This window comes from Rhinopithecus roxellana, chromosome 19 (assembly GCF_007565055.1).
Source record: "Rhinopithecus roxellana isolate Shanxi Qingling chromosome 19, ASM756505v1, whole genome shotgun sequence".
NCBI classification, from domain to species: Eukaryota; Metazoa; Chordata; class Mammalia; order Primates; family Cercopithecidae; genus Rhinopithecus; species Rhinopithecus roxellana.
Window position 1 is genome coordinate 46752555 of NC_044567.1, and position 24958 is coordinate 46777512.

Sequence of the window (24958 nt, forward strand, 5' to 3'; positions counted from 1 at the left end):
TACTTTCTTGTCTGCTTTGCTGCATCTCCAATGTATTTTCCAAGGTCACTCAAATTCTTTGATATTTGAATCACCCAGTTCAACAGCCTGGAGCAGCTGTGCATCAACTTCACCAACGAGAAACTGCAACAGTTTTTCAACCACCACATGTTCGTGCTGGAGCAGGAGGAGTACAAGAAGGAAGGTATCGAGTGGGAGTTCATTGACTTCGGGATGGACCTGGCTGCCTGCATCGAGCTCATCGAGAAGGTAGAGAGATACTGCTTCCCAGGACAGCTCCTCCTTGGTGGGGACCCTCCCCTTCTTGCTCTGATTCTTTTCTGCTCACAGATTGGTGCCCCCAGTCCCCAGGCTGCAAGCCTTCAGATAGATAACTGAATGTCTTTGTGCAAAGAGAATGAATGTCCTAAATCTGTTCTGACACTTAAAAAGGCTTATGGGTCATTAAAATCCAAGGGCTCAGTTATCTGCAAGAATGTGATAGAACCCCAGTAAGGACTGTGGCATTTCTTACCTATTTGACTTACCCAAAGACCCAAGCAGGCAGAACCGTGGAGCAGTGTGGCTCTTGGAGGGATGTAACTATGAAAACAGGAGTGGACATTAACTTTTTTTTTTTTTTTTTTGAGATGGAGTCTTGCTCTGTCACCCTGGCTGGAGTGCAGTGGTACGGTCTTGGCTCACTGCAACTTCTGCCTCCCAGGTTTAAGCAATCCTCCTGCCTCAGCCTCCTGAATAGCTGGGACTACAGGTGCCTGCCACCACACCTGGATAATTTGTGTGTGTGTGTGTGTTTTTAGTAGAGACGGGGTTTCACCGTGTTGGCCAGGCTGGTCTCGAACTCCTGACCTTGTGACCTGCCCGTCTCAGCCTCCCAAAGTACTGGGATTACAGACGTGAGCCACCATGCTGGGCCGACATTAACTTTTTAAAAAGGAATTCTCATAACATTTGAGCACTGCTCATGTTGGAATGAGTATATCTTCCTAAGGTGGCTACTGAGAAATTGAGACATTATTGTTCAAAAATATTACTCACATTACTTTATGGCTATATATGAAACTTTACTTTTTTTGTAAACCTATTGAAAAAAGTGTGCTACATTTATACACACATAATTTCATCCTATATTCTTTTGTTCAGCAGCTATTAATTAAGCACATACTTTATGCCTAGCACTTTCTGGTCATCCCCCAAACAGACCAAGAGACTTGCTCCCCCAGAGCGTACATGCCAGCGTTCCTAGTACCGGAGCGAAAGCACCAAAGAAGTTCTTTTGGCTTCTCCAGACCATGGAGCGTGGGTATGCACTAGTATATGTGGAGGTGTAGACTCTGTTATCCTCTTTCCAGCCTATGGGCATCTTCTCCATCCTGGAAGAGGAGTGCATGTTCCCCAAGGCAACAGACACCTCCTTCAAGAACAAGCTGTATGACCAGCATCTTGGAAAGTCCAATAACTTCCAGAAGCCCAAGCCTGCCAAAGGCAAGCCTGAGGCTCACTTCTCGCTGGTGCACTACGCCGGCACCGTGGACTACAACATTGCCGGCTGGCTCGACAAGAACAAGGACCCCCTGAACGAGACTGTGGTGGGGCTGTACCAGAAGTCTGCAATGAAGCTTCTCTCCTTCCTTTTTTCCAACTATGCTGGTGCAGACACAGGTAAAATTCTATCATTTCTTTCCCTCTGTGGGACGTTCTATGTAATTACTTCTAACCCAGAGCTGCTCGTGAAGAAGCAGTAATCAGACCTGAGCTTCAGCTGAGTATGATGTTTCTGTCTTTCAGCTCCATTTTTCTTCCTCCTGCTCTTATTCTTCCTCTTCTGTCAGAGATAGAGCTGTATGGAGGTAAACAGGACTTCTCAGTGGCCAAGATAGTCAACATCACATTGTTTAATAGTTTTCTATTGAGGTATAATTCACATATAATAAAATTCCCCCTTAAAACCATGTAGTGGTTTTGGCCAGGCCCGGTGGCTCATGCCAGTAATCCCAGCTCTTTGGGAGGCCAAGGCGGGGGCCGATCACTTGAGGTCAGGAGTTTGAGACCAGCCTGGCCAACAAGGTGAAACTGCAACCTCCGCCTCCCGGGTTCTAGAGATTCTCCTGCCTCAGCCTCCCAAGTAGCTGGGACTACAGGCATGCACCACCACACCTGGCTAATTTTTTTGTATTTTAGTAGAGACAGGCTTTCACCATGTTGGCCAGGATGGTGTTGATCTCCTGACTTCATGATCCACCCGCCTCGGCCTCCCAAAGTGCTGGGATTAGAGGCGTGAGCCACCGCGTCCGTCCCCATGAGCAGATTTCTATTCCTAGCCTCTGGCAACCACTCATCAACTTTCTATCTCTGTAGATTTGCCTATCTGGGCATTTCGTGTAAACTGAATTATGTACTGGATGCTCTTTTGTGTCTGGCTTCTTTCGTTCAGGCTACTGTTTTCAAGGTCTGTTCCTGTTGTAGCATGTATCAGGACTTTGTTCTTTCCTACAGACAAATAATAGTTCATTGTATGAATATATCACATTTTGTCTGCACATTCATCAGCCGATGAACTTTCTGGCTACTCAGCATGATGTTGCTATGAACATCTGTATAGAAGTTTATATGTGAACATATATTGGCAATTCTTTTGGGGTATATACAGTACCTAGGAGTAGAGTTGCTGGGTCATATGACAACTGTGTTCAAAGTTTTGAGTAACTTCTGAACTCCTTCCCAAAGTGGCTACACAGGGGCCAGGTGTGGTGGCTCACACCTGTAATCTCAACAGTTTGGGATGCTGAGGCGGAAGGATCATTTGAGGCCAGGGGTTCAAGACCAATGTGGGCAACATAGAGATCCTGTCTCTAAAACAAAACAAAACAAAATAAAATAAAATAAAATAATTAGCCAGAAGTGGTGGTGCACACCTGTAGTCCAGCTACTTGGGAACCTGAGCTGGGAGGATCACATGAGGTTGGGTGACTGAGATTACAGTGAGCCATGATTGTGCCACTGCACTCCAGCCTGGATGACAGAGTGAGACCCTATCTCAAATAAATAAGTAACACAAGCCAGTATCGCTTTTCAAGATTACCAGTAAATATACTTTTAAATAGTTACCAACATAGAGTTTTAACATTATATGCCATTTTAAATGCATACAATTAATAAATTAATACACTATATGAAATATAATTATTCATTAGACAATGAGATTATTTTTTAAAAATGAAAGCCTAATATCCTCTGGGCAAGGGAATGCAATAAATGGGAAATGGGCACATACGTAAACCTCAATGATGAAAATCATTTTCTTTGAATCTGATCACAATATCTCTGTAACTACATTGCATAAACTCACCTAGACACAACATCAACTCTAACATAAGACCCTGTGTTCATGTGGATTTGGGGAAGTGGCTTTTCTGCCTTCCCTTCCCCAGTCCAAACACAGATTCATGCTAGACGCCGGGGACAAAGTGGGGTGAAGGGAAAGGAAGACGGGGGAGACCGAGACATGGCATTTTCCCCCAAGGCTACATCTTGATTAAGTATCAGAGAAAATTGAGTCATTCGGAAAAAGTAGACTCCAAATTAAGATGGTAAGTTGAGTTGTTTCCTTTAGGAAAGGAAAAACAAATCAACTTATAAAATATTCTTGAGAAAATTCCGTGTTACTACTTTCAGTTACGTACTCATTTAGAGATAAACAGGGATTAAAGAATAAAAGGAGGTAAATTCGTGAAAGAAACTACAAACATTGCCAGGCGTGGTCGCTCACACCCATAATCTCAGCACTTTGAGAGGCCAAGTGGGCGGATCACTTGAAGTCAGGAGTTCAAGACCAGCCTGGCCAATATGGTGAAACCCATCTCTACTAAAAATACAAAAATTAGCCGGACATGGTGATGCTCGCCTGTAGTCCCAGATACTTGGGAGGCTGAGGCAGGAGAATCGCTTGAACCTGGGAAGCAGAGGTTGCAGGGAGCCGAGACTGCACCATTGCATTCCAGCCTGGGCATCGCAGTGAGACTCTGTCTCAAACCAAACAAACAAAAAGAGAAAAAGAAAGAAACTACAAACATTAAGAGGGACATCTCAATCTTGCGAATTATTCAGTTTGCTTTCAGGTCTGATTTCTAAAGGAAAGGACTTCCCTTTCATACTGAGAGTTTGAGTTATACTCTCAGTTAAATACTACCCACACCTCACTCCCACCTCGTTCCCACAATGATAAAGCTGAGGGTTCTCAATCCTGGGTAGTTTGGAGGCATTTTAAAAACAAACTAACAGGCCAGGCACGGTGGCTCACACCTGTAATCCCAGCACTTTGGGGGGTTGAGGTCAGGAGTTCAAGACCAGCCTGGCCAACGTGGTGAAACCTTGTCTCTCCTAAAAATACAAGAATTAGCCAGGCATGGTGGTGCACACCTGTAGTCTCAGCTACTTGGGAGGCTCAGGCAGGAGAATGGCTTGAACCTGGGAGGTGGAGGTTGCAGTGAGCCAAGACTGTGCCATTGTACTCTAGCCTGGAGGACAGAGCAAGACTGTCTAAAACAAACAAACAAAGCAACAAAACCTCAGGTCTCTCATGTCAAAAGGAAACCAGAACTCGGGACTGGGAAGGGGTGGTTCAGGAAGCCCACTGCTGGGTCCTCTGGGATACATCTGACATGCCCTTCTGTGTCTGTCTCTAGGCGACTCCGGGGGAAGCAAGAAGGGCGGGAAGAAGAAGGGCTCCTCTTTCCAGACTGTGTCGGCCGTGTTCAGGGTTGGTGTTTTGGCAGCTTCCACATCCGGTTGTTTTTCTGCCCAGTGAAACGGCATTTGCTAAATGTGCTTGTTTTGGTTTATGTCCCAGGAAAATCTAAACAAATTGATGACTAACTTAAGGAGCACCCACCCTCACTTTGTACGATGTCTGATTCCCAATGAGACCAAGACTCCTGGTAAGTACCAGAGATCTTGCCAAGTATTTGAACAGAACAGGACGCCCTGAGATAAATGCAGAATTCTGTGGGTGTGCTCTTGGAAAGAGTGATGGTCTGTATCATTTCTGAAAGCGGTCTCTGAAATAGGGTTGCCAGATTTAGCAGATAAAAATACCGGATGTACCCAACACAAAGAAATGATCAATGTTTGAGGTGATGGATATCCCAGTTATGCAGATATGATCTTTGCACATTTCACGCTTGTATCAAAATACCACGTGTACCCCACAAATATGTTCAACTATTATGTGACCACAAAAATGTTAAAAACCGAATGCCGTATTAAATGTTATTACATTTCAATTTCAGATAAACAATGAAAAATGTCTTAATATAAATGTGACCCATGCAATATTTGGAATATACTTCCTCCAAAAAAGTATCCATCGTTTATCTGAAATTCACATTGAACGGCACATCTGTATCTTATCTGGCACGCCTACTATGGAATCCTATTCAAAATATTGTGTGTCCACAGCTTTCATAAGATGAAGTCTGTGTTGGCCTCCTTTAGCCCAAAGTTAAATACCACTACATTAGGTAAATAATCATCTTAGGTATCCCATAATCAAACTAGCATCAGTAACAACTGTTTGAGGCCATACTTCATGTCAATCACTTTGTTATATTATCCCGAATCCTTGCAACAGTTCTCTGCAAGATACACGTATTGATCTCCAGTTTATAAATGAGAAAACTGAGAATCAGAGACTATGTATAAATATAGAACCCTGTGCAATAGAGGACTCCTTTCACCGTCACTTCATCCTGATTTGCGAACATTCTTGGAGTCTAGCTTTTTCAGTGTTATTTGTCACAAAGAGGAAAACCAACTGCGACGTGGAGCTGTGCCTATGGGGTAGTGCACTCACCAGCTGAGCTGTTCTATGCCCAACACGGGCCTCCCAGCTCAGAATTAAACATCCTGCCTCTGCAACATTACAAGTAAGCAGAGGTATAGATTGTCGGGGAAAAAAAAAATAGTTCTCCTATTACCACGTGGCCCTAAGCAGAGCATCTGAGCATTTTCTGCCTCAGCTTTCTGTCTATAAAACAAGGATACAAGTGGCATTTTTATCTATTATTTCCTTCTTCAATAAGCAGTCATAAAGTGGTTACTCACTTTGCAAATATCAGCTCATTTAACCCATCTTAGAGGGTTGTCGTGAGGGTTCAATGAGTAAGTGCAAGTCAAGCATTTACAACAGGGCTGAGCACATTGTGAACACCCAGCAAATGTTGGATGTTAATTATTATTATTATTATTATCATTATCATCATCGTCGTCACTCAGAACTAGAAACTTTAACTCCCCAATAGCCAGGTGTGGTATAGTTAGTGAAATTGTATCTTCCATGAAAGTTAGGTTCTAAAGTCTAAGTCAAAGGCAATAACCAGCTACATCATTGTGATATGCATTAGTTGGGGTATCCTGCAGCCTCCTGACCAGTGAACCAGCTTCTCCAGTGTTGGGAAGAGTGGTTTCTTTGGTTAAGCATCACACAAAATCATTGGCTTTTATGTAGGTCTTGGAAAAAATCCGTTTCCATTACTGTCGTCGTTGAGTACACGCTTGCATAAATCAAACATGCTTGTGGCCTGACTCCTCTCTCAGCAGATGGCCTGCAACGTGGCAGGAGATGGCTTTAAACTGTACCTCTGGGAGGAAGGCTTTTGGTAATGCACTGGCTTACATTATTTTATTTTTTCTTTTGAGACAGAGCCTTGCTCTGTCACCAGGCTGGAGTGCAGTGGTACGATCTCGGCTCACTGCAACCTCCGACTCCCTGATTCAAGGTATTCTCCTGCCTCAGCCTCCCGAGTAGCTGGGACTACAGGTGCCCGCCACCACGCCCAGCTAATTTTTTGTATTTTTAGTAAAGATGGGGTTTCAACATGTTGGCCAGGATGGTCTCGATCTCCTGACCTCGTGATCTGCCCGCCTCAGCCTCCCAAAGTGCTGGGATTACAGGCATGAGCCACTGCGCCCGGCCCTACCTTTTCTTTGGGAAGGTAAATGTTGCTGAAATATCTGTCCTCTTCTGTTGTGCTTGCTTCTCCTTAGCTCTGGCACCTACATCTCTGTTTTCATGTCCATTTCTGGGAATAGCCCAACACTGATACAGAAGCCTGGTGACACCTTAGACAGCACCTAGTGTGCCCTCTTTATTTTCTAGAAGACTAGAGACTATGGAGATTTCCATGCCTCACCCCAGGGCACCTAGAGCAGGGGCTGGGAATCACAATCCACGATCAAATCTCAAGTTCCTCCCCACCCACAGGCACATACGCGGTTTGCTAGTTCTCCCGAATCCTCCGGGGCTTCACAGGCACAGATCCTGTGCTCATCTGCTGAACAGGGAACCCTCAGGAGCAGGCTCCAGCCTCTACTCCTCTCATTCTCCTCGTGCAGCAAACCTGGGGCCTGCTAAGTCTGTGCTGCTGACTCACCAAAGGCTGGCTCGCTGCTGTTTTTAAATGTAGGTTTTATTATTGTTAAGGGATGGAGAGGTCAACAGACCAGAAGATGGTTACCATTAAAAAGACAGTCACGGCTGGGCATGGTGGCTCATGCCTGTAATCCCAACACTTTGGGAGGCTGAGGTGGGTGGGTCACCTGAGGTCAGGAGTTTGAGACCAGCCTAACATGGTGAAACCGTGCCTCTACTAAAAGTACAAAAATTAGCCTGGCGTAGTGGCGCATGCCTGTAATCCAAGCTACTTGGGAGGATGAGGCAGAATTGCTTGTACCCGGGAGGCGGAGGTTGCAGTGAGCCGAGATTGCGCCACTGCACTCCAGCCTCAGTGACAGAGGGAGATTCTGTCTCAAAAAAAAAAAAAAAAAAAGACGCAGTGCTCGAGAGGAGGGGGCCTGCCACAGAGGGCCATGAGGGGAAGCACCAGGGCTGGGTTTGGGGGTGGGGGAGTAAGGAGAAATCACAGGCCAGAGCCTTGAGGGTCATTCCCATGGGATGGAGCCAGTGAGGAAGCATGAACAGGCCAAGCAGGTTCAGCACTGGCAAGTTTGAATGGTTTCAGCAGGGCTTCAAAATGTAGGGACTTTCTCAAGTTGGCCGGTACCCGGGGCCCTGAGGTGACCAGGGCAGGGAAATACTGGCCCAGAGTGTAAGAGCCCTGTGAGAGCCTGACAAAGGTAGGGGTCGGGGGTTAAGGGCTTTGGATAGTTGGTTTGCATCTGAAAGATGTGCTTGCGGGAATTTGTTTGCTATCTCCTGGAATTAGCTAGCCCCCAGGAAGGGCAGTCTCTCCTGAACCAGCGAGGCCCCAAGATGCCAGAGCATCATAAGATACAGCATATTTCAAAAGCATGGCGAACACCCCTGCCCATGGAGGCGAAGATGGCTGGAGAAAGGAGTGGGATGGAAGTGATACACTTGGAGAAGTAAAGAGGAAAAACCCTTCAGCAGCTGGAGCAGAAAAATGAGAGAATAGCTCAGGGAAATTTTTAGAAGTTTTGCACGTTGGTACAAAAACAAAGGAGGCCCTTTACATGGACCTGATAGAAAACAACTCAGGCCAGGTTTGAGGAAAAACAGGGCAAGCCATAAGAGAACTCAGCTCAGGATTCTGAGTCTGCACAAACTAGAGGGCCCTGTGAGAGAGGAGAGTCCCGCATCAGCTCTGCTACGGCCTCGCAAAGCCCTTCACCTCTCTGGGCCTCAGTCTCCCCCAGGGCCCTGCCACCCCATAGGATGCCTCTGCAGGAATTAGAAAAGATCTCCCAGTCCAAGTGGGACACGGCCCTTAACAGGATGGACAGCCTGGCAAGCATGGTGGCAGCTCTGGCCTCCCCACCATAAAATGATGGTCCTTTTGGCTTTCTTCTGGCTCTAGAAGCTTCCATTTTCTTGTAATTATGCCTTTTTCTCTCTGCTCCTGGCGCTTAAGAAGAAAGAGGCCTCAGGCACATGGTTAAAGCAAGTGTTAATCATGCCTGCTTTCACCATTTTAACCTCTGTACTGATCTTTTCTCTCTCTTTTTTTTTTTCAAGACAGGGTCTCACACTGTCATTCAGGCTGGAGTGCAGTGGTACGATCTCAGCTCACTGCAACCTCTGCATCCCAGGTTTAAGCAATCCTCCTGCCTCAGCCTCCCGAGTAGCTGGTATTACAGGGACACACCACGCCCCCCAGCTAATTTTTTGTATTTTTAGTAGAGACAGGGTTTCACCATGTTGGCCAGGGTGGTCTCGAACTCTTGACTTCAGGCGATCCGCCCACCTCGGCCTCCCAAAGTGCTGGGATTACAGGCGTGAGCCACCGTGCCCAGCCTGTACTCATCTTAACTCAGTTAATCCTCAACCGCCTGATGAAATAGATACTATGGGTTGAATATCCCTTTATCTGAAATGCTTGGGACCAGGAGTGTTTTACACTTTAAATTTCTGTGGCTATTGGAATATCTATATGAGCCTAATGAGATATCTTGGGATGGGACTAAGTCTAAACACAAAATTCATCTGTTTCATATGGGTCTTATACACATAGCCCTAAGGTAATTGTATAGAATATTTTAAATAATTGTATACATGAAACAGTTTTGGCTGCAACCTGCCTCACGAGCTCAGTTGTGGAATTCTCCACTGTGGCAGCAGGTTGGAGCTCAAAGTTTTCAAGCTTTGAATTTTCTGATTGGGGACGCTCAATCTACATTATTATCCTTATTTTACAAATAGAGACATTGAGGCAGATACAGCCCGAGTCCACAAAGCTAGTAAACAGCACAGCTGGGATCTTAACCACTCAGGACACTCAGAATCATCATCTGAGAGCTCATGGGAGTCGAATTAGACCATTTCTAAAGTTCTCTCCACATGGGCGGTTCTATGAATTTCTTTTTTTAATTATTTTATTTAATTATTTATTTATTTATTTATTTGAGACTGAGTCTTGCTCTGTCACCCATGCTGGAGTGGAGTGGCATGATCTCGGCTCACTGCAACCTCCGTCTCCCGGGTTCAAGCGATTCTCCTGACTCAGCCTCCCCAGTAGCTGAGACTACAGGTGCCCACCACCACGCCTGGCTAATTTTTGTAGTTTTAAGAGATGGGGTTTCACCATGTTGGCCAGGCTGGTCTCGAACTCCTGACCTCAGGTGATTTGCCCACCTCGGCCTTCCAAGTGCTGGGATTACAGGCGTGAGCCACTGCACCTGGCTGGTTCTCTGAATGTCTGAGACATTTTCTCCTTGCTCTTAATCACATTTTTTTCTAGAGAATCACCGCCTGATAGGACTTTCAGAAATGATTAAATGCCCCATGTCTGCACTATTCAATAGGGTGGCCACCGTTACATGAAATGTTTACATTTACATGAAAAGTTTTAAAATGTTAATTAATTTTTAATTTTAATGAATTTAAATGTAAATAGCCACATGTGGCTGGTCACTACTGTATCTGACATTGCAGCTCTACCAAAGCCTTAAAAAATCATCTAATTGTATAGTGATGTCTCCTCACAACTACCAGGGAAGCATGTGGGCATTCTAGAAGCTTCTCTAAGGTTAAGTCAAAGCCAGCTTTGGCCCCACCCCCCTCCCAGCAACTTAGGGAGTCCACAAAGAGAAGCCATCAGGTTGCCGTAGCCCCTCTCCTCTAACCCCTCACACAGACCTGAGACAGAATTTTCTCCATCCTAGTTTGATCTGTGCCTGACCCAGGCTGGTTACCACGAGCACCCGCATTACCTCCCCAGGGGGGCTCACCCCTCTGGCTCCTCTCCTTCCAGCCAAGCTCCATTTCTCCCCCAATTCCTAGAGCAAGGGCTGAGTGGTCAGCAGATGACCACCGCCCTGCCTTCAGCCCACCTCTGGGTCCCCTCCCATGGCCTCCTCTTCTTTTTTCTTTCTTTCATTATTATTATTATTATTATTATTATTTTGAGACAGAGTTTCACTCTTGTTGCCTAGGCCTGGAGTGCAAGGGCTCAATCTCAGTTCACTGCAACCTCCGCCCCCTGTGTTCAAGCAATTCTCCTGCCTCAGCCTCCCAAGTAGCTGGGATTATAAGCGTGTGCCACTATGCCTGGCTAATTTTTGTATTTTTAGTAGAAACTGGATTTCACCATGTTGGCCAGGCTGGTCTCGAACTCCTGACCTCAGGCAATACACCCACCTTGGCCTCCCAAAGTGCTGGGATTATAGGCATGAGCCACCATGCCCAGCCGGCCTCCTCTTCTTTGCTGGGTTACTCTTCTGCAGCCGCAGCCTGCAGATTTTTCCATCTCCATCATTGTGTAGATGCAAGAAGACATCTCAGGTTATCCCACAGGAAGCCCAAGTGCACCCCGCATTCACTCTGCCCCCTTTTGCAGCCTTGCTATAGAGTCAGGGCTGAGGACAGAAAGCACAATGCTTTGGCTCTTATTGCCATGGTTATGGGATGCTAGCATCTCCCCAAGAGGTTGGGATTATTTCTACTGCGGGACCCGCAGGCAGGCTCCAGCCACTCCTAGTCCTCTACCTTGGAGCTGGCACTGACTCTCCCACTCAAGTGTGGATGTGCTGGAGGGTTTCATAGTGCCTCAGACCATCAACAAATGAAGGGGTCACAGGCACACCCCCGGGACGTTCTCTCTCCAGGTGTGATGGACCACTACTTGGTCATGCACCAGCTGCGCTGTAACGGGGTCCTCGAGGGCATCCGGATTTGCAGAAAGGGATTCCCTAGCCGGATCCTCTATGCTGACTTCAAGCAGCGGTAGGTTCCCTCTCTCCTGTGTATCTCTCTCCTTCCGAGGGCAACTTCTGCATTCCCCAAAGACACTCTTCGGCCTGGGTATTTGGGGAGCTCCCAAGCCTCCCAGAGTTTCCACGGACTTCATCTCTTGCTGGAGGAACTGACACTATGCCCACAGTGAGTGCTGGGCCAGCCCAAGTGGTTCCAAATTCAGAGCCCAGACCCTCTAGCCTGATTGTGACTCTAGGCCAGGATGTCTCAACTTCCGAACTATGGACATTCAAGCTAGACATTCAGTCCTTTATTGTGGAGGCTGTGCTGGGTGTGGGAGGATTTTAGCAGTAACCCTGCCCTCTACTCAGAGATGTGGTGGCAAACCACACCCCTCTCCGCTGAGCTGTGACAATCAAAACTCTCCAGACATTGCCAAATCACCCCCAGCTGAGGCCCGCAGCTCTAGACTAACTCTGTCCTCTGAGCCGCCATTGGGGTGCGCAAATCCAGGCCTCATCCAGGATGGAGGACAGGAGAGGAACTTCCAGAAGTAGGAGAACTAAGGTCTGCAGGTCACGGTTGATTTCAAGGCTCTTCTAAGCCAGAGGAGAACCATTTCCTCTGACAGCAAACTTCCCACCATGCACTCAGCTGGGCTTCCTTCTTTCATGCTTCTCTCCCACCCACCATGGCCTCCTTGCTAGAATCAGCCCCTAGCTATTCCCATCTCCCAGACCAGCTGTACAATATTCCACTTCCTCCTAAGGCTAGAGCAGGAGAAGATTCTAGAAGGCCTGGTCTCAGCTATGAAGCCTTTCCAGGGATTGGAATCCATTCGGGAAATGTCCTCTCTCCTTAGGTACCGGATCCTCAATGCCAGTGCTATCCCTGAAGGGCAGTTCATTGATAGCAAAAATGCCTCAGAGAAGCTCCTGAACTCCATCGATGTGGACCGGGAGCAGTTCAGGTTCGGTAATACCAAGGTGAGCAGAGGTGAGGGTGGGACTCCCCTAGTAACCCCACAGCCCTGGGCTGCTTGTTAGCTGATCCCTTTCCCCTTCTGCTCCACCTGACCATCCTTGCCCAGTCACCTAGGTAAAGGGAGCTCTGTGTCTAGGTAGAGAGAGCTTATCTCCCTATTGGTTTGTACGTGGCTGGAAGCTTAGATTGGAAGCCTAAGCCTCACCATGCAGCAAGGATAGGAAAAGCCAATGGGGAACTCTAGTGTCCCAGAGATAAGAATGAGCTGAAAAGAGGAGAACGTAGAGAGGACTTCAGAGACACCTTGAGAAGAATGACCATAACCAATAAAACCAGCTATCAGGCAGGGCACAGTGGCTCATGCCGATAATCCCAGTGCTTCTGGGAGGCTGAAGTAGGATTGCTTGAGGCCATGAGATGGAGGTTGCAGTGCGCTTGATCACCCTACTGCACTCCAGCCTGAGCAACAGAGCGAAGCCGTCTCAAAACACAAAGACAAAGACAAACTAGCTGCCATTTATTGAGCACGTGAGTATCAGCCCCGTGAGAAGCCTCCTGCACGTACTTCACTGACTCCTCACTATCCAGCGAGGTGGGAGTGATGCTGACAAGGGTGGCACTGACTCTTCAGGTTCTTGGGAGGTTTAGAAACTGACTCAAGGTCACACATGGATAGATAGTAAGTGGCAAAGGTCAGCTTCAAATCCTGGCTTGCCTCCGAAGATTCACATCTCAGAAAGGGGCAGGCTGGGGGTCCCCACCAAGGAAGAGCCTGCTGGCCCCACAGGGTGCTTGGTTTCCCTGGAATGTTACGGAGGGAGTGGGTGAAGTGGGCCTGAGGGTAGGACCAACGTTCCCGGATGGACAGAGAAAGAGAGTGAAGCCAGTGCATCTGTGAGTCTCTCTGATCTGGGCACAATCGCATCCCATGGTTTCTTTCTGGACTCATCTTTGTTTCCTGTACGTGAGCTCTGTCAGAACTGGTCTCTGTGGGTTGGTGGGGCCTGGAACAGGTTGTTTTTTTGTTGTTGTTTTGGGTTTTTGTTGTTGTTGTTTTGTTTGTTTTGTTTTGAGACAGAGTCTTGCTCTGTCGCCCAGGCTGGAGTGCAATGGCGCAATCTCTGCTCACTGCAACCTCCACCTCCCAGGCTGGAGTGATGCTCCTGCCTCAGCCTCCTGAGTATCTGGGATTACAGGTGCCCAGATACCACCACGCCTGGATAATTTTTGTGTTTTTAGTACACACAGGGTTTCACCATGATGGCCACGCTGGTCTTGAACTCCTGACCTCAAATGTTCTGCCTGCCTTGGCCTCCCAAAGAGCTGGGATTACAGGCATGAGCCACCACACCCAGCCTGGAACAGACTCTGGAACAGGCTGCCTCACCGCCCAGGAGGGGCCACTGAGGAGACCAGAGTCACCAGGAAACAAGTCCTGGAAACGGAATTGCTGCCCCTGCCATGCTCTGAGGTTGAGGCTCAGAGCTGGGCAGAAACAGGCCCTCTCAAGGGCCTGGCTGAACACCTGCTGGGGAAAAAGATCAAGGCTCCTCTGTCTTTTAATGCAGGTGTTTTTCAAAGCTGGGCTCCTGGGGCTTTTGGAGGAGATGAGAGACGAGAAGCTGGTGACGCTAATGACGCGCACACAGGCTGTGTGCAGGGGGTACCTGATGCGGGTGGAGTTCAAGAAGATGATGGAGAGGAGGTGACATAGACCCTCACCTCCACCTTATCCTGCCTTCTCTGCTTAGCAGCTGATGTCGCTTCCTGCTTTTCGTCTTGGGATATCCATGTGCTTGCTCTTTCTTTCCTTCATTTGTGTAACCCACATCTACTGAGCGGCAATCCTGGGCTGGGTGCTCTGCATGGCACTGGGGAGACAGAAATGAACCCTCACAGGGTCACAAAGGAGTGGGAAGCAGACACGTGCATGGCTGGTTTTAATGCCTGTGACAAGCCTAATGTTCGTGTTATAGTCGGGGGATAGGGAACTGGCAAGAATAAGCCCCTAGCCTAGTTGGGGGGTTGGAGTTGGCATGAAGATGTCAGCGAGAAGGAAGCACTTTTTTTTTTTTTTTTTTTTTTTTGAGACAGAGTCTTGCTCTATCATCCAGGCTGGAGTACAGTGGCACAATCTCAACTCACTGCAACCTCCACCTTCCAGGTTCAAGTGACCTTCCTACCTCAGCCTCCCTAGTAGCTGGAATCATAGGCGTGTACCACCATGTCTGGCTAGTTTATATATATACACACATATATATATATATACACACACACACACATATATATATACACACACATATATATATACACACACACATATATATACACACACATATATATACACACACACATATATATATATACACACATATATATATATACACACACACACACACATATATATATATATATATATTTTTTTTTTAAATAGAGATGGGGTTTCACCATGTTGGCCAGGCTGGTCTTGAACTCCTGACCTCAGGTGATCCGCCCACCTCAGCCTCCCAAAGTGCTGGGATTACAGGTGTGAGCCAGCATGCCCGGCTGAAGAAAGCACTTCCTGAAGCAAGGTCTACATAAGCTGAGAGTGGGTGGTCTGGGAGGAAGCCCGACAAGCAAATGGCCGTCACTAGAATCTAGAGCAAGAGGCAGGCAGTGGAGGTCCCTGTGTGTCACATTCGGAAACCCAGGCTGTACCCTGTCATTGATGGAGTGCTGTAGAAGGTGTGTGGGGAGATGAGGGGTGGGATTGCGTCACTCTGGCAGCTAGGAGGAGGGTGAACACAAGGGCTATGGAAGGGCAAGACCACAGTGTGGTAGAAGTCCAAACAAGGGATGACAAGGACCTGAAGTAGGACGTGGTTGGTGGTTTAGAGAGCAGGGCACGGATTAAAGGAATGTTTAAGTCTGATTCCTTTGATAATTCAAGAGAAGGTATCGCAGCACTGATGACTGCAGGGATTGCAGGGAGAGTGTGCGAGAGAGCCTGTTCTCCCTGGTTCCCTGATCCCCGGTGTGACTCTGACTGGCAGAGCCATAATGGACCGCCATTACGTATGCGTCAGGAATGACTCCCAGGCATCGAGCTTGGTGAAACAGATGGAAGCCAGCACGGAGATGAAAAGAATCTCAAGAAGGGCAAAGAGAAGCCAGTGTTCAGGAATCCATGAGCTATGTAAATACAAAGCTGTGGAGGGTGAAGGGGAGGAGATCATGTGGGTGATGCTGGGATGAAAACAGCAGTAGAAATTAGGAATACAGGCTGGTTTCGGTGGCTCACGCTTGTAACCCCAGCACTTTGGGAGGCTGAGGCGGGCAGATCACCTGAAGTCAGGAGTTCGAGACCAGCCTGGCCAACATGGCGAAACCCTGTCTCTACTAAAAATATAAAAATTAGCCAGGCATGGGCTGGGCGTGGTGGCTCACGCCTGTAATCCCAGCAGTTTGGGAGGCCGAGGCGGGTGGATCACGAGGTCAGGAGATCGAGACCATCCTGACTAACATGGTGAAACCTTGTCTTTACTAAAAATACAAAAAATTAGCCAGGCATGGTGGCAGGCGCCTGTAATCCCAGCTACTCGGGAGGCCGAGGCAGAATGCTGTGAACCTGGGAGGCGGAGCTTTCAGTAAGCCGAGATCGCGCCACTGCACTCCAACCTGGGCGACAGAGCAAAACTCTGTCTCCAAAAAAAAAAGCCAGGCATGGTGGTGCACACCTGTAATCCCAGCACTTTGGGAGGCTGAGGCGGGTGGATCACGAGGTCAGGAGATCGAGACCATCTTGACCAACATGGTGAAACCTTGTCTTTACTAAAAATACAAAAAATTAGCTGGGCATGGTGGCAGGCGCCTGTAATCCCAGCTACTTGGGAGGCTGAGGCAGAATGCTGTGAACCTGGGAGGTGGAGCTTTCAGTAAGCCGAGATCGCGCCACTGCACTCCAACCTGGGCGACAGAGCAAGACTCTGTCTCAAAAAAAAAAAAAAAAAAAAAAGCCAGGCATGGTGGTCCACACCTGTGATCCCAGCTACTCAGGAGGCTGAGGCAGAAGAATTGCTTGAATCTAGGAGGTGGAGGTTGCAGTTAGCCAAGATTGCATCATTACACTCTAGCTTGGGCAACAGAGCAAGACTCCATCTCAAAAAAAAAAAGTCTCAAAAAAATATATAGAAAAGAAAGAAATTGGGAAGACAGATCAACTCTACCAGGGCAAGAGACTAGGAGATGACCAAGGACAAGTCCTTGGTTTCTTCAGCAGGAAGAGGGACCTCATATGGCAAAATACAATGAAACAGGAAAAATGTTCATGGAATCTAAGGCAGAGAAAGTTTCAAAAGTTGAGAACTGATTAACACATCAAATGTGGGAGAAAGACCCAATAAAATAGGAATGAAAGCTATTCCTTGAATTGAGCATTAGGAAGTCACTGATACCCTCAGGCAGGGCACTCAGTAGGGTGGTGGAAGGGGCAGCCAGGTGACCAGGTGCCTGCAGGAGGCCCCATGACCTCTCCTACCTTCCAACCTGTGCACGTGCCTCTGTCTCCTCTGCCCCTCATTTGCAGACCTACTCTGGATCCAGAGGATCTGCCAAGCTTGGCTGCACCTCCCCACCTAACCAGGAAGGATGGAGGATGGGGCCCATGGGGGCAGGTGGGGGGTGCAGAGACCAGACCTTGCTGGGTTTATTAATTCGAGTCCTAATGGGTGTACAGGGACTCCATCTTCTGCATCCAGTACAACATCCGCTCTTTTATGAACGTCAAGCACTGGCCCTGGATGAACCTGTTCTTCAAAATCAAGCCCCTGCTGAAGAGTGCAGAGGCCGAGAAGGAGATGGCCACCATGAAGGAAGACTTCAAGAGGACCAAGGAAGAACTGGCCCGATCCGAGGCTCGCCGGAAGGAGCTGGAGGAGAAAATGGTCTCCCTGCTGCAGGAAAAGAATGACCTCCAATTGCAGGTCCAGTCTGTAAGTACCTCCTACTTAAGAACGCAAAACACAGATTCTGGAGGACAGAAAAGGGGGAGGAAGGTTGAGGGCACCATCAGGTGTCTATTCAAGAGACAGTGGTGCCACCCAGTGGTTGTATGGAGTATTGCTTGTAAAAGGATGCCTGGTCCCGGGCTTCGCCAAAGCAGTGAGTGCCAGAAATTATGTCTGCAAAGAGAATCTGTGCTCTGATTTGTCCCCGACATCACAGAATTAGATATATTTTGCTGTGGGCATGAGGGATATATATGTGTCATACGTATATGCACCACACCTTTTAAACAATACGAATAAAAATAAATAATCAAAATTAACCCAATTCAAAGTCACAAGAGTAATTGTCCATATATGATTTACAATAATACGTAAAAAGTACTTTAGGCCAGGCGCGGTGGCTCACGCCTGTAAGCCCAACACTTTGGGTGGCCGAGGTGGGAGGATCGCTCGAGCTCAGGAGTTCAAGACCAGCCTGGGTATCATGGCAAAACCCCATCTCTATAAAAAAAAATTCTAAAAGCTAGCCAGCCATGGTGGTGCATGTCTCTAGTCCAAGATACTCAGAAGGCTGAGGTGGGAGGATCACCTGAGCCCAGGCGGTTGAGGCTGCAGTGAGCTGAGAACATGCCACTGCACTCCAGCCTGGGCAACATAGTGAGACCCCGATCTCAAAAAAAAAAAAGTGCTTTAAACATACATAATTTTATCAAAGAAATGGGAGGATATAGGCTGGACGTGGTGGCTCATGCCTGTAATCCCAGCACTTTGGGAGACTGAGGTAGGTGGATCACAAGGTCAGGAGATCAAGACCATCCTGGCTAACATGGTGAAACTCCATCTCTACTAAAAATACAAAAAAAAAAAATTAGCCAGGTGTGGTGGCACACACAGGTAGTCCCAGCTACTCGGGAGGCTGAACAGGAGAATCGCTTGAACCCGGGAGGTGGAAGTTGCAGTGAGCCAAGATCACGCCACTGCACTCCAGCCTGGCGACAGAGCAAGATTCCATCTCAAAAAAAAAAAAAAAAAAAAAAAGAAAAAGAAAAAGAAAAAAGAAAAGAAATGGGGCAGTATAATTGCCTCTTTCACAGAGTGAAGACATTTATAATTTTCCCTTTTTAATAAACCTCCAAATACTTTTACCTTTTGTTTTTTATGCAGAGCATTTTCCACTCCCCTTTTCACGTGATTTCCCAACCCCTATAGTGAGTTAACAGGAGCACTTTCCCAGGCACAGCAGGCAAGAGAACAGTTCTTGGAACCAGATAACTGGGTTTCTATCCCAGATGTTCCACCTGAGAGCCGCGTGACCTTGGGCGAGCTATGTATCCTCTTTGTGCTTCCGTTGTCTCATCTGTAAAATGGGCATAGTCACAGTACTCACCTCATCCAGCTGTTGAAGAATGAACAGTTAATGCCTGTAAAATGCCTAGCACACAGCTCATGTTTATAGATGTTCAATAAACATTAGCACATGTGCCAGTCTCCTCCCACGCATTACCCTGCAGTATGTGTCTTAAAATACTCTTAGGCCGGGCGTGGTGGCTCAAGCCTGTAATCCCAGCACTTTGGGAGGCCGAGACGGGTGGATCACAGGGTCAGGAGATCGAGACCATCCTGGCTAACCCGGTGAAACCCCGTCTCTACTAAAAAATACAAAAAACTAGCCGGGCGAGGTGGCAGGCACCTGTAGTCCCAGCTACTCGGGGGGCTGAGGCAGGAGAATGGCGCAAACCCAAAAAAAGGCGGAGCTTGCAGTGAGCCGAGATCCGGCCACTGCACTCCAGTTTGGGTGACAAAGTGAGACTCCGTCTCTAAAAAAAAAAAAAAAACTCTTATATGGGCCAGGCACGGTGGCTCATGCCTGTAATCCCAGCGCTTTGGGAGGCTGAGGCAGGTGGATCATGAGGTCAAGAGATCAAGACCATCCTGGCCAACATGGTGAAATCCCGTCTCTTCTAAAAATACAGAAATTAGCCGGGCATGGTGGTACACACCTGCAGTCCCAGCTACTCAGGAGGCTGAGGCAGGAGAATCACTTGAACCCAGGAGGCGGAGGTTGCAGTGAGCTGAGATTGCGCCACTACACTCCAGCCTGGGAGACACAGTGAGACTCTGTCTCAAAAAATAAATAAATAAATACTCTTATATGGGAAGATATAGCCCGATTTAGAACAGAAGTAGCTGATGTTGGTCTGTCCAAGAGACTCACTGCAGGATCTTCTAGGACATATGTATTCAATCACGAATTCTTGGGTGTTTTTAATTTTCTGTTCTGTGGTTCAAGGAGACACAGCTAAGGAGACACAGGAAGAACTTTTCCATTGAAAGGGCAAGGCCTGGTGGCTCCTGCCTGCGATCCCAACACTTTCAGAAGCCAAGGCAGGAGGATCACTTGAGCTCAGAAGCTCGAGACCAGCCTGGGCAACATAGTGGGACCTTATCTCTAGAACATAAATCAATACATACATTTAAAAACAAATTTAATGGAAGTTAAAAGATAGTAATGTTTTGAAACAATTTTGTCAGCTTGAGATAACATGGAGTAGATGAGTCATTTGCCAACTGGTGGTAGCAGGAAGAGTGAGATGAACAGCAGTTCAAATGTGGCAAATTTCCAGACGCTTCATTCTTTAAAATGAACTTGTAACTTCACAAAACCCTCTGTTTGAAATTATAAGTGAGGCCAGGCATGGGGGCGCACACTTGTAGTCCCAGCACTTTGGGAGGCTGAGGCAGGAGGATCACTTGAGGCTAAAATTTGAGACAAGCCTGGGCAACACATTGAGACCCCATCTGTACACACACACAAAAAGAAGCCAGTCATGATGGCACATACCTTGTAGTTCCAGCTACTTGGGAGGCTGAGGTGGGAGGATCACTTGAGCACAGGAGTGTGAGGCTGCAGTGGGCTGCCTCACACCACTGCACTTCAGCTTTGGCAACAGAGCAAGACCTTGTCTCTAAAGAAATAAATGGACAAATTATTATATGCGAATTTCTATAAGCAATGTCCTTGGTAGTTAAAAACAAACAAAAAAACAGCATGTATACTGGCCAGGTGCAGTGACTCACGCCTGTAATCCCAGCACTTTGGGAGACCGAGGCAGAAGGATCACCTGAGGTCAGGAGTTTGAGACCAGCCTGGCCAACATGGTGAAATCCCATCTCTACAAAAATTACAAAGATTAGCCAGGTGTGGTAGAACATGCCTGTAATCCCAGCAACTAGGTACTACAATCGCTGGAACCTGGGAGGCAGGGTTGCAGTGAGCCAAGATCGTTCCACCACACTCCAGCCTGGGCCACACAGCAACACTCCATCTAAAAAGAAAAAAAATGTGTTTATGGGTGATATCTAAGTTTATGTACACATATGTGTGCAGCGTGTGCACATGTGCGTGCATGTGTGTGCATGACCCATTTCTTGGCTTAGGCGTAGATAATGGGCTTTAAGAGGGTGATACCCTTTCTTTGTAGCATTTTCAAAGAGGCCAATCAAAACATAAAATGACCTGGTTCTTTCAGGAAACAGAAAATCTGATGGACGCTGAGGAACGGTGTGAAGGACTCATCAAAAGCAAGATCCTACTGGAAGCAAAAGTCAAGGAGCTGACTGAGAGACTGGAAGAGGAAGAGGACATGAATTCTGAACTGGTTGCCAAGAAGAGGAATCTGGAAGACAAATGCTGCTCTCTCAAGAGAGACATTGATGACCTGGAGCTGACCTTGACGAAAGTTGAAAAGGAGAAGCATGCCACAGAGAACAAGGTGCGCAAACCCAAGGGATTCCCGCACTGTCTTAACCAGGTTTCTCTCTCTGTCTGTAAGGAGAAAGGGTGGCGCAGGAGTCCAGTCAATACAACATTGCCCAGAAATGAGAGGCTGGAGTCAAGGAGCAGGGTAGTTAAGTCCCAACAAGTTCTGTTCCCTGCCGTCTTTTCTGTCCCATAGGTTCTCCTCCTCCTCCTTCATCTTGTTCTTTCTTTCTTTTTTTTTTTTTTTTTGTGAGACAGAGTCTTGCTCTGTCACCCAGGCAGATCTCGCTACAGTGGCACGATCTCAGCTCAATGCAACCTCCGCCTCCCGAGTTCAAGCAATTCTCCTGCCTCAGCTTCCCAAGTAGCTGGGATTACAGGCGCACACCACCATGCCCAGCTAATTTTTTGTATTTTTAGTAGAGATGGGGTTTCACCATGTGGGCCAAGCTGGTATCGAACTCCTGACCTCAGGTGATCCACCCGCCTCGGCCTCTCAAAGTGCTGGGATTACAGGTGTGAGCCACGGCGCCCGACCCCATAGACTCTTCTCAAACCTCCATGACTGTATCACAAACTTCTAGCATTTCGTTGAGGGGAAGGACTGTTTCATATTCTTCATTTCCCATAGCACCAAGCACAGGGATTGCAAACAAGAAGACCTACAGGGGCCAGGCAGATAGTGAAGGAGGCAGAAGACTGGATAACACCAAGGATTGACTGAGAGGAGCGGGTACCGGCAGAACAGAGACTGATGCAGCCTTTGGGAAAGTCATTTGGAATGACTTAGTCGAATTAAGAATCCAGATACCCTATGACCCAGCAATTCTGTTCCTGGGTGTATAGATCAAGGAATTCTTCCAACTTTCTACAAGGCGACATGTCCTAGGGTGTTTGTGGTGGCATTGCTTGTGGGAGACAGCTGGAGGCAGTGCCAGGGTCCACCATGGGGAAAACGGAGAGATAACATGTAGTAGACACACACCAGGGAGCACTACGTAGCCATTAGGAACAATGGGTTGTGCACAGCAAATATTAAATACTGCTAAGTGGTGAGAAAATGTAAGAAAATGAAATATAGGGCCAGGCATGGTGGCTCACGCCTGTAATCCCAGCACTTTGGAAGCCCAAGGGGGGCGGATCATGAAGTCAGGAGATCGAGACCATCCTGGCTAACACGGTGAAACCCCGTCTGTATGAAAAATACAAAAATTATCTGGGCATGGTGGCGGGTGCCTGTATTCCCAGCTACTTGGGAGGCTGAGGCAGGAGAATCACTCAAACCTGGGAGGCAGAGATTGCAGTGAGCCGAGATCGCACCACTGCATTCCAGCCTGGGTGACAGAGTGAGACTCATCTCAAAAAAAAAAAAAAAGAAAAGAAAAAGAAAATGAAGTATACAGCATAATAGCATTTATGTGGACAAAAATCATATGCACACAACACAACGACATACATTTCAACAACAATATGCAAAACCACTTACATGATTCACATCAGAATGGGTTGCCCATGAGGTGGGCTAAGGGATGTGAACTGCTGAGCATAAGAGACAATGACAGTTGACACTCAGAGTCAGTGTTGGATAGACGCTGGGAGTAACGGAAAAAGACACTCGGAAGGGCTGGGGACTGTGGCGAACTGAAGAGCTCTTGCCCTGTCCACAGAAGGCAGCGGTGACTCAGCCCCAGCCAACTGTTGTCAGCGGGGAATGGGACTCCAGCATTTTCAGAACTTCTGGTTTTCCATGAGAAGCCAGAAATCCAAGTTTTACGTGAAGTCTCATTTTTTTCAATGTTGATAACATTTTAAAAACTACAGACCAGGCGCGGTGGCTCATGCCTGTAATCCCAACACTTTGGGAAGCCAAGGCAGGTAGATCACAAGGTCAGGAGATCGAGACCATCCTGGCTAACACTATGAAACCCCATCTCTACTAAAAATACAAAAAATTAGCCAGGTGTGGTGGTGGGCGCCTGTAGTCCCAGCTACTTGGGAGGCTGAGGCAGGAGAATGGTGTGAACCCAGGAGGCGGAGCTTGCAGTAAGCAGAGATTGAGCCACTGCACTCCAGCCTGGGCAACAGAGAGAGATTCCATCTCAAAAACAAAAACAAAAAACAAACAAACAAACAAAAACTACTGTAACATTGTAAATAATAACATTGTAAACTACTATGTGGACTAAAGAAAATATGGCTAGATTCAGCCCATAGATTAGGAGTTAGCAACTTCTGATCTGAAGGCCTGTTGGATGTGGAAAAAGTTTCACTTACTTCCTTCAAGTTCCATGTTGGGTGCCCTCCTCCTGCTTCCTGATAACACAGCACTCCTGTTCTGAATTTTCTTTTCTTTTCTTTTCTTGCTTTGCTTGCTTTCTTTCTCTCTCTCTCTCTCTTTCTTTCCTGCCTTCCTGCCTCCCTCCCTCCCTCTCTCCTTTTTCCTTCCTTCCTTCCTTCCCTCCCTCCCTCCCTGCTTTCTTTCCTTCCTTCCTTCCCTTCCTTCTTTCCTTCCTTCCTTTCCTTCTTTCCTTCTTTCCTTCCTTCCTTCCTTCCTTTCTTTTTCTTTCTTTCTTGACGGAGGCTCACTCTGTCTCCTAGGCTGGAGTGCAATGGTGTCATCTCTGCTCACTGCAAGCTCCGTCTCCCAGGTTCACGCCATTCTCCTGCCTCAGCCTCCCGAGTATCTGGGACTACAGGCGCCCGCCACCACGCCCAGCTAATTTTTTTGTGTTTTTAGTAAAGATGGGGTTTCATAGTGTTAGCCAGGATGGTCTCGATCTCCTTACCTCATGATCTGCCCACCTTGGCCTCCCAAAGTGCAGGGATTACAGGCGTGAGCCACTGCACCTGGCGTGAATTTTCTTGCAGAGCACCTCATGCCTCTCCTCCCCTTCCTGCCTCATTCTAAACCCTATTCAGCCAGCCAGCCTAATAAACACATTTCCACAGACGTATTATGAGCGAATATAGATTGATGTGTTACCCTTCAAAGGTAGCACATTTGCATTTTAACAGTGCCCTTCCTTGTAGAATATAATGCCCTCCTTAAATGAATAATCCTAATGGGAGAATTTGAGGCGCCGTGATAGACCGTTAAGGAAGATAAAGAACTGAGAGTCTGTCCATTCCAGGAGGTAAAAAAGTAATAGCCAAAAAGAAAAGGGAAAGAGGAAAAATGAGCAAAGAAGCAATAACTTTTGTTGATGGAAGCTTCTGGCTTAATGGTTTTCCATATTAAATCAGTGTTGATATTGTCCCAGGTAAAGAATCTTTCCGAAGAAATGACAGCACTTGAAGAAACCATTTCCAAATTGACCAAAGAAAAGAAGTCTCTACAGGAGGCCCATCAGCAAACACTGGATGACCTTCAGGTTGAAGAAGATAAAGTCAATGGTCTAATCAAAATAAATGCCAAGCTTGAACAGCAAACAGATGATGTGAGGATATTTTACTACTATGCTTTAGCATTTATCACTTGTGGAAGCACAGACAAGAGACGGTCTAACTAGGACGCAGGGCTTGAGAGGTCAGACTCTGGAATCAGCATCCCTAAGTTCA

General features: G+C 47.3%; 1 protein-coding gene across 1 annotated transcript in view; it reads left to right on the forward strand.

The window, feature by feature from the left end:
- Positions 1-24958, forward strand: part of MYH13 (myosin heavy chain 13) — a 71933-nt gene that overhangs the window by 25748 nt on the left and 21227 nt on the right. Inside the window, exons 15-24 of the mRNA XM_010379594.2 lie at positions 79-249; positions 1353-1662; positions 4686-4759; positions 4850-4937; positions 11581-11698; positions 12531-12654; positions 14221-14357; positions 17370-17625; positions 21171-21413; positions 24661-24837. Of these exons, the coding sequence (XP_010377896.2) occupies positions 79-249; positions 1353-1662; positions 4686-4759; positions 4850-4937; positions 11581-11698; positions 12531-12654; positions 14221-14357; positions 17370-17625; positions 21171-21413; positions 24661-24837 (1698 nt within the window). The remainder of the gene's footprint in view (positions 1-78; positions 250-1352; positions 1663-4685; positions 4760-4849; positions 4938-11580; positions 11699-12530; positions 12655-14220; positions 14358-17369; positions 17626-21170; positions 21414-24660; positions 24838-24958) is intronic.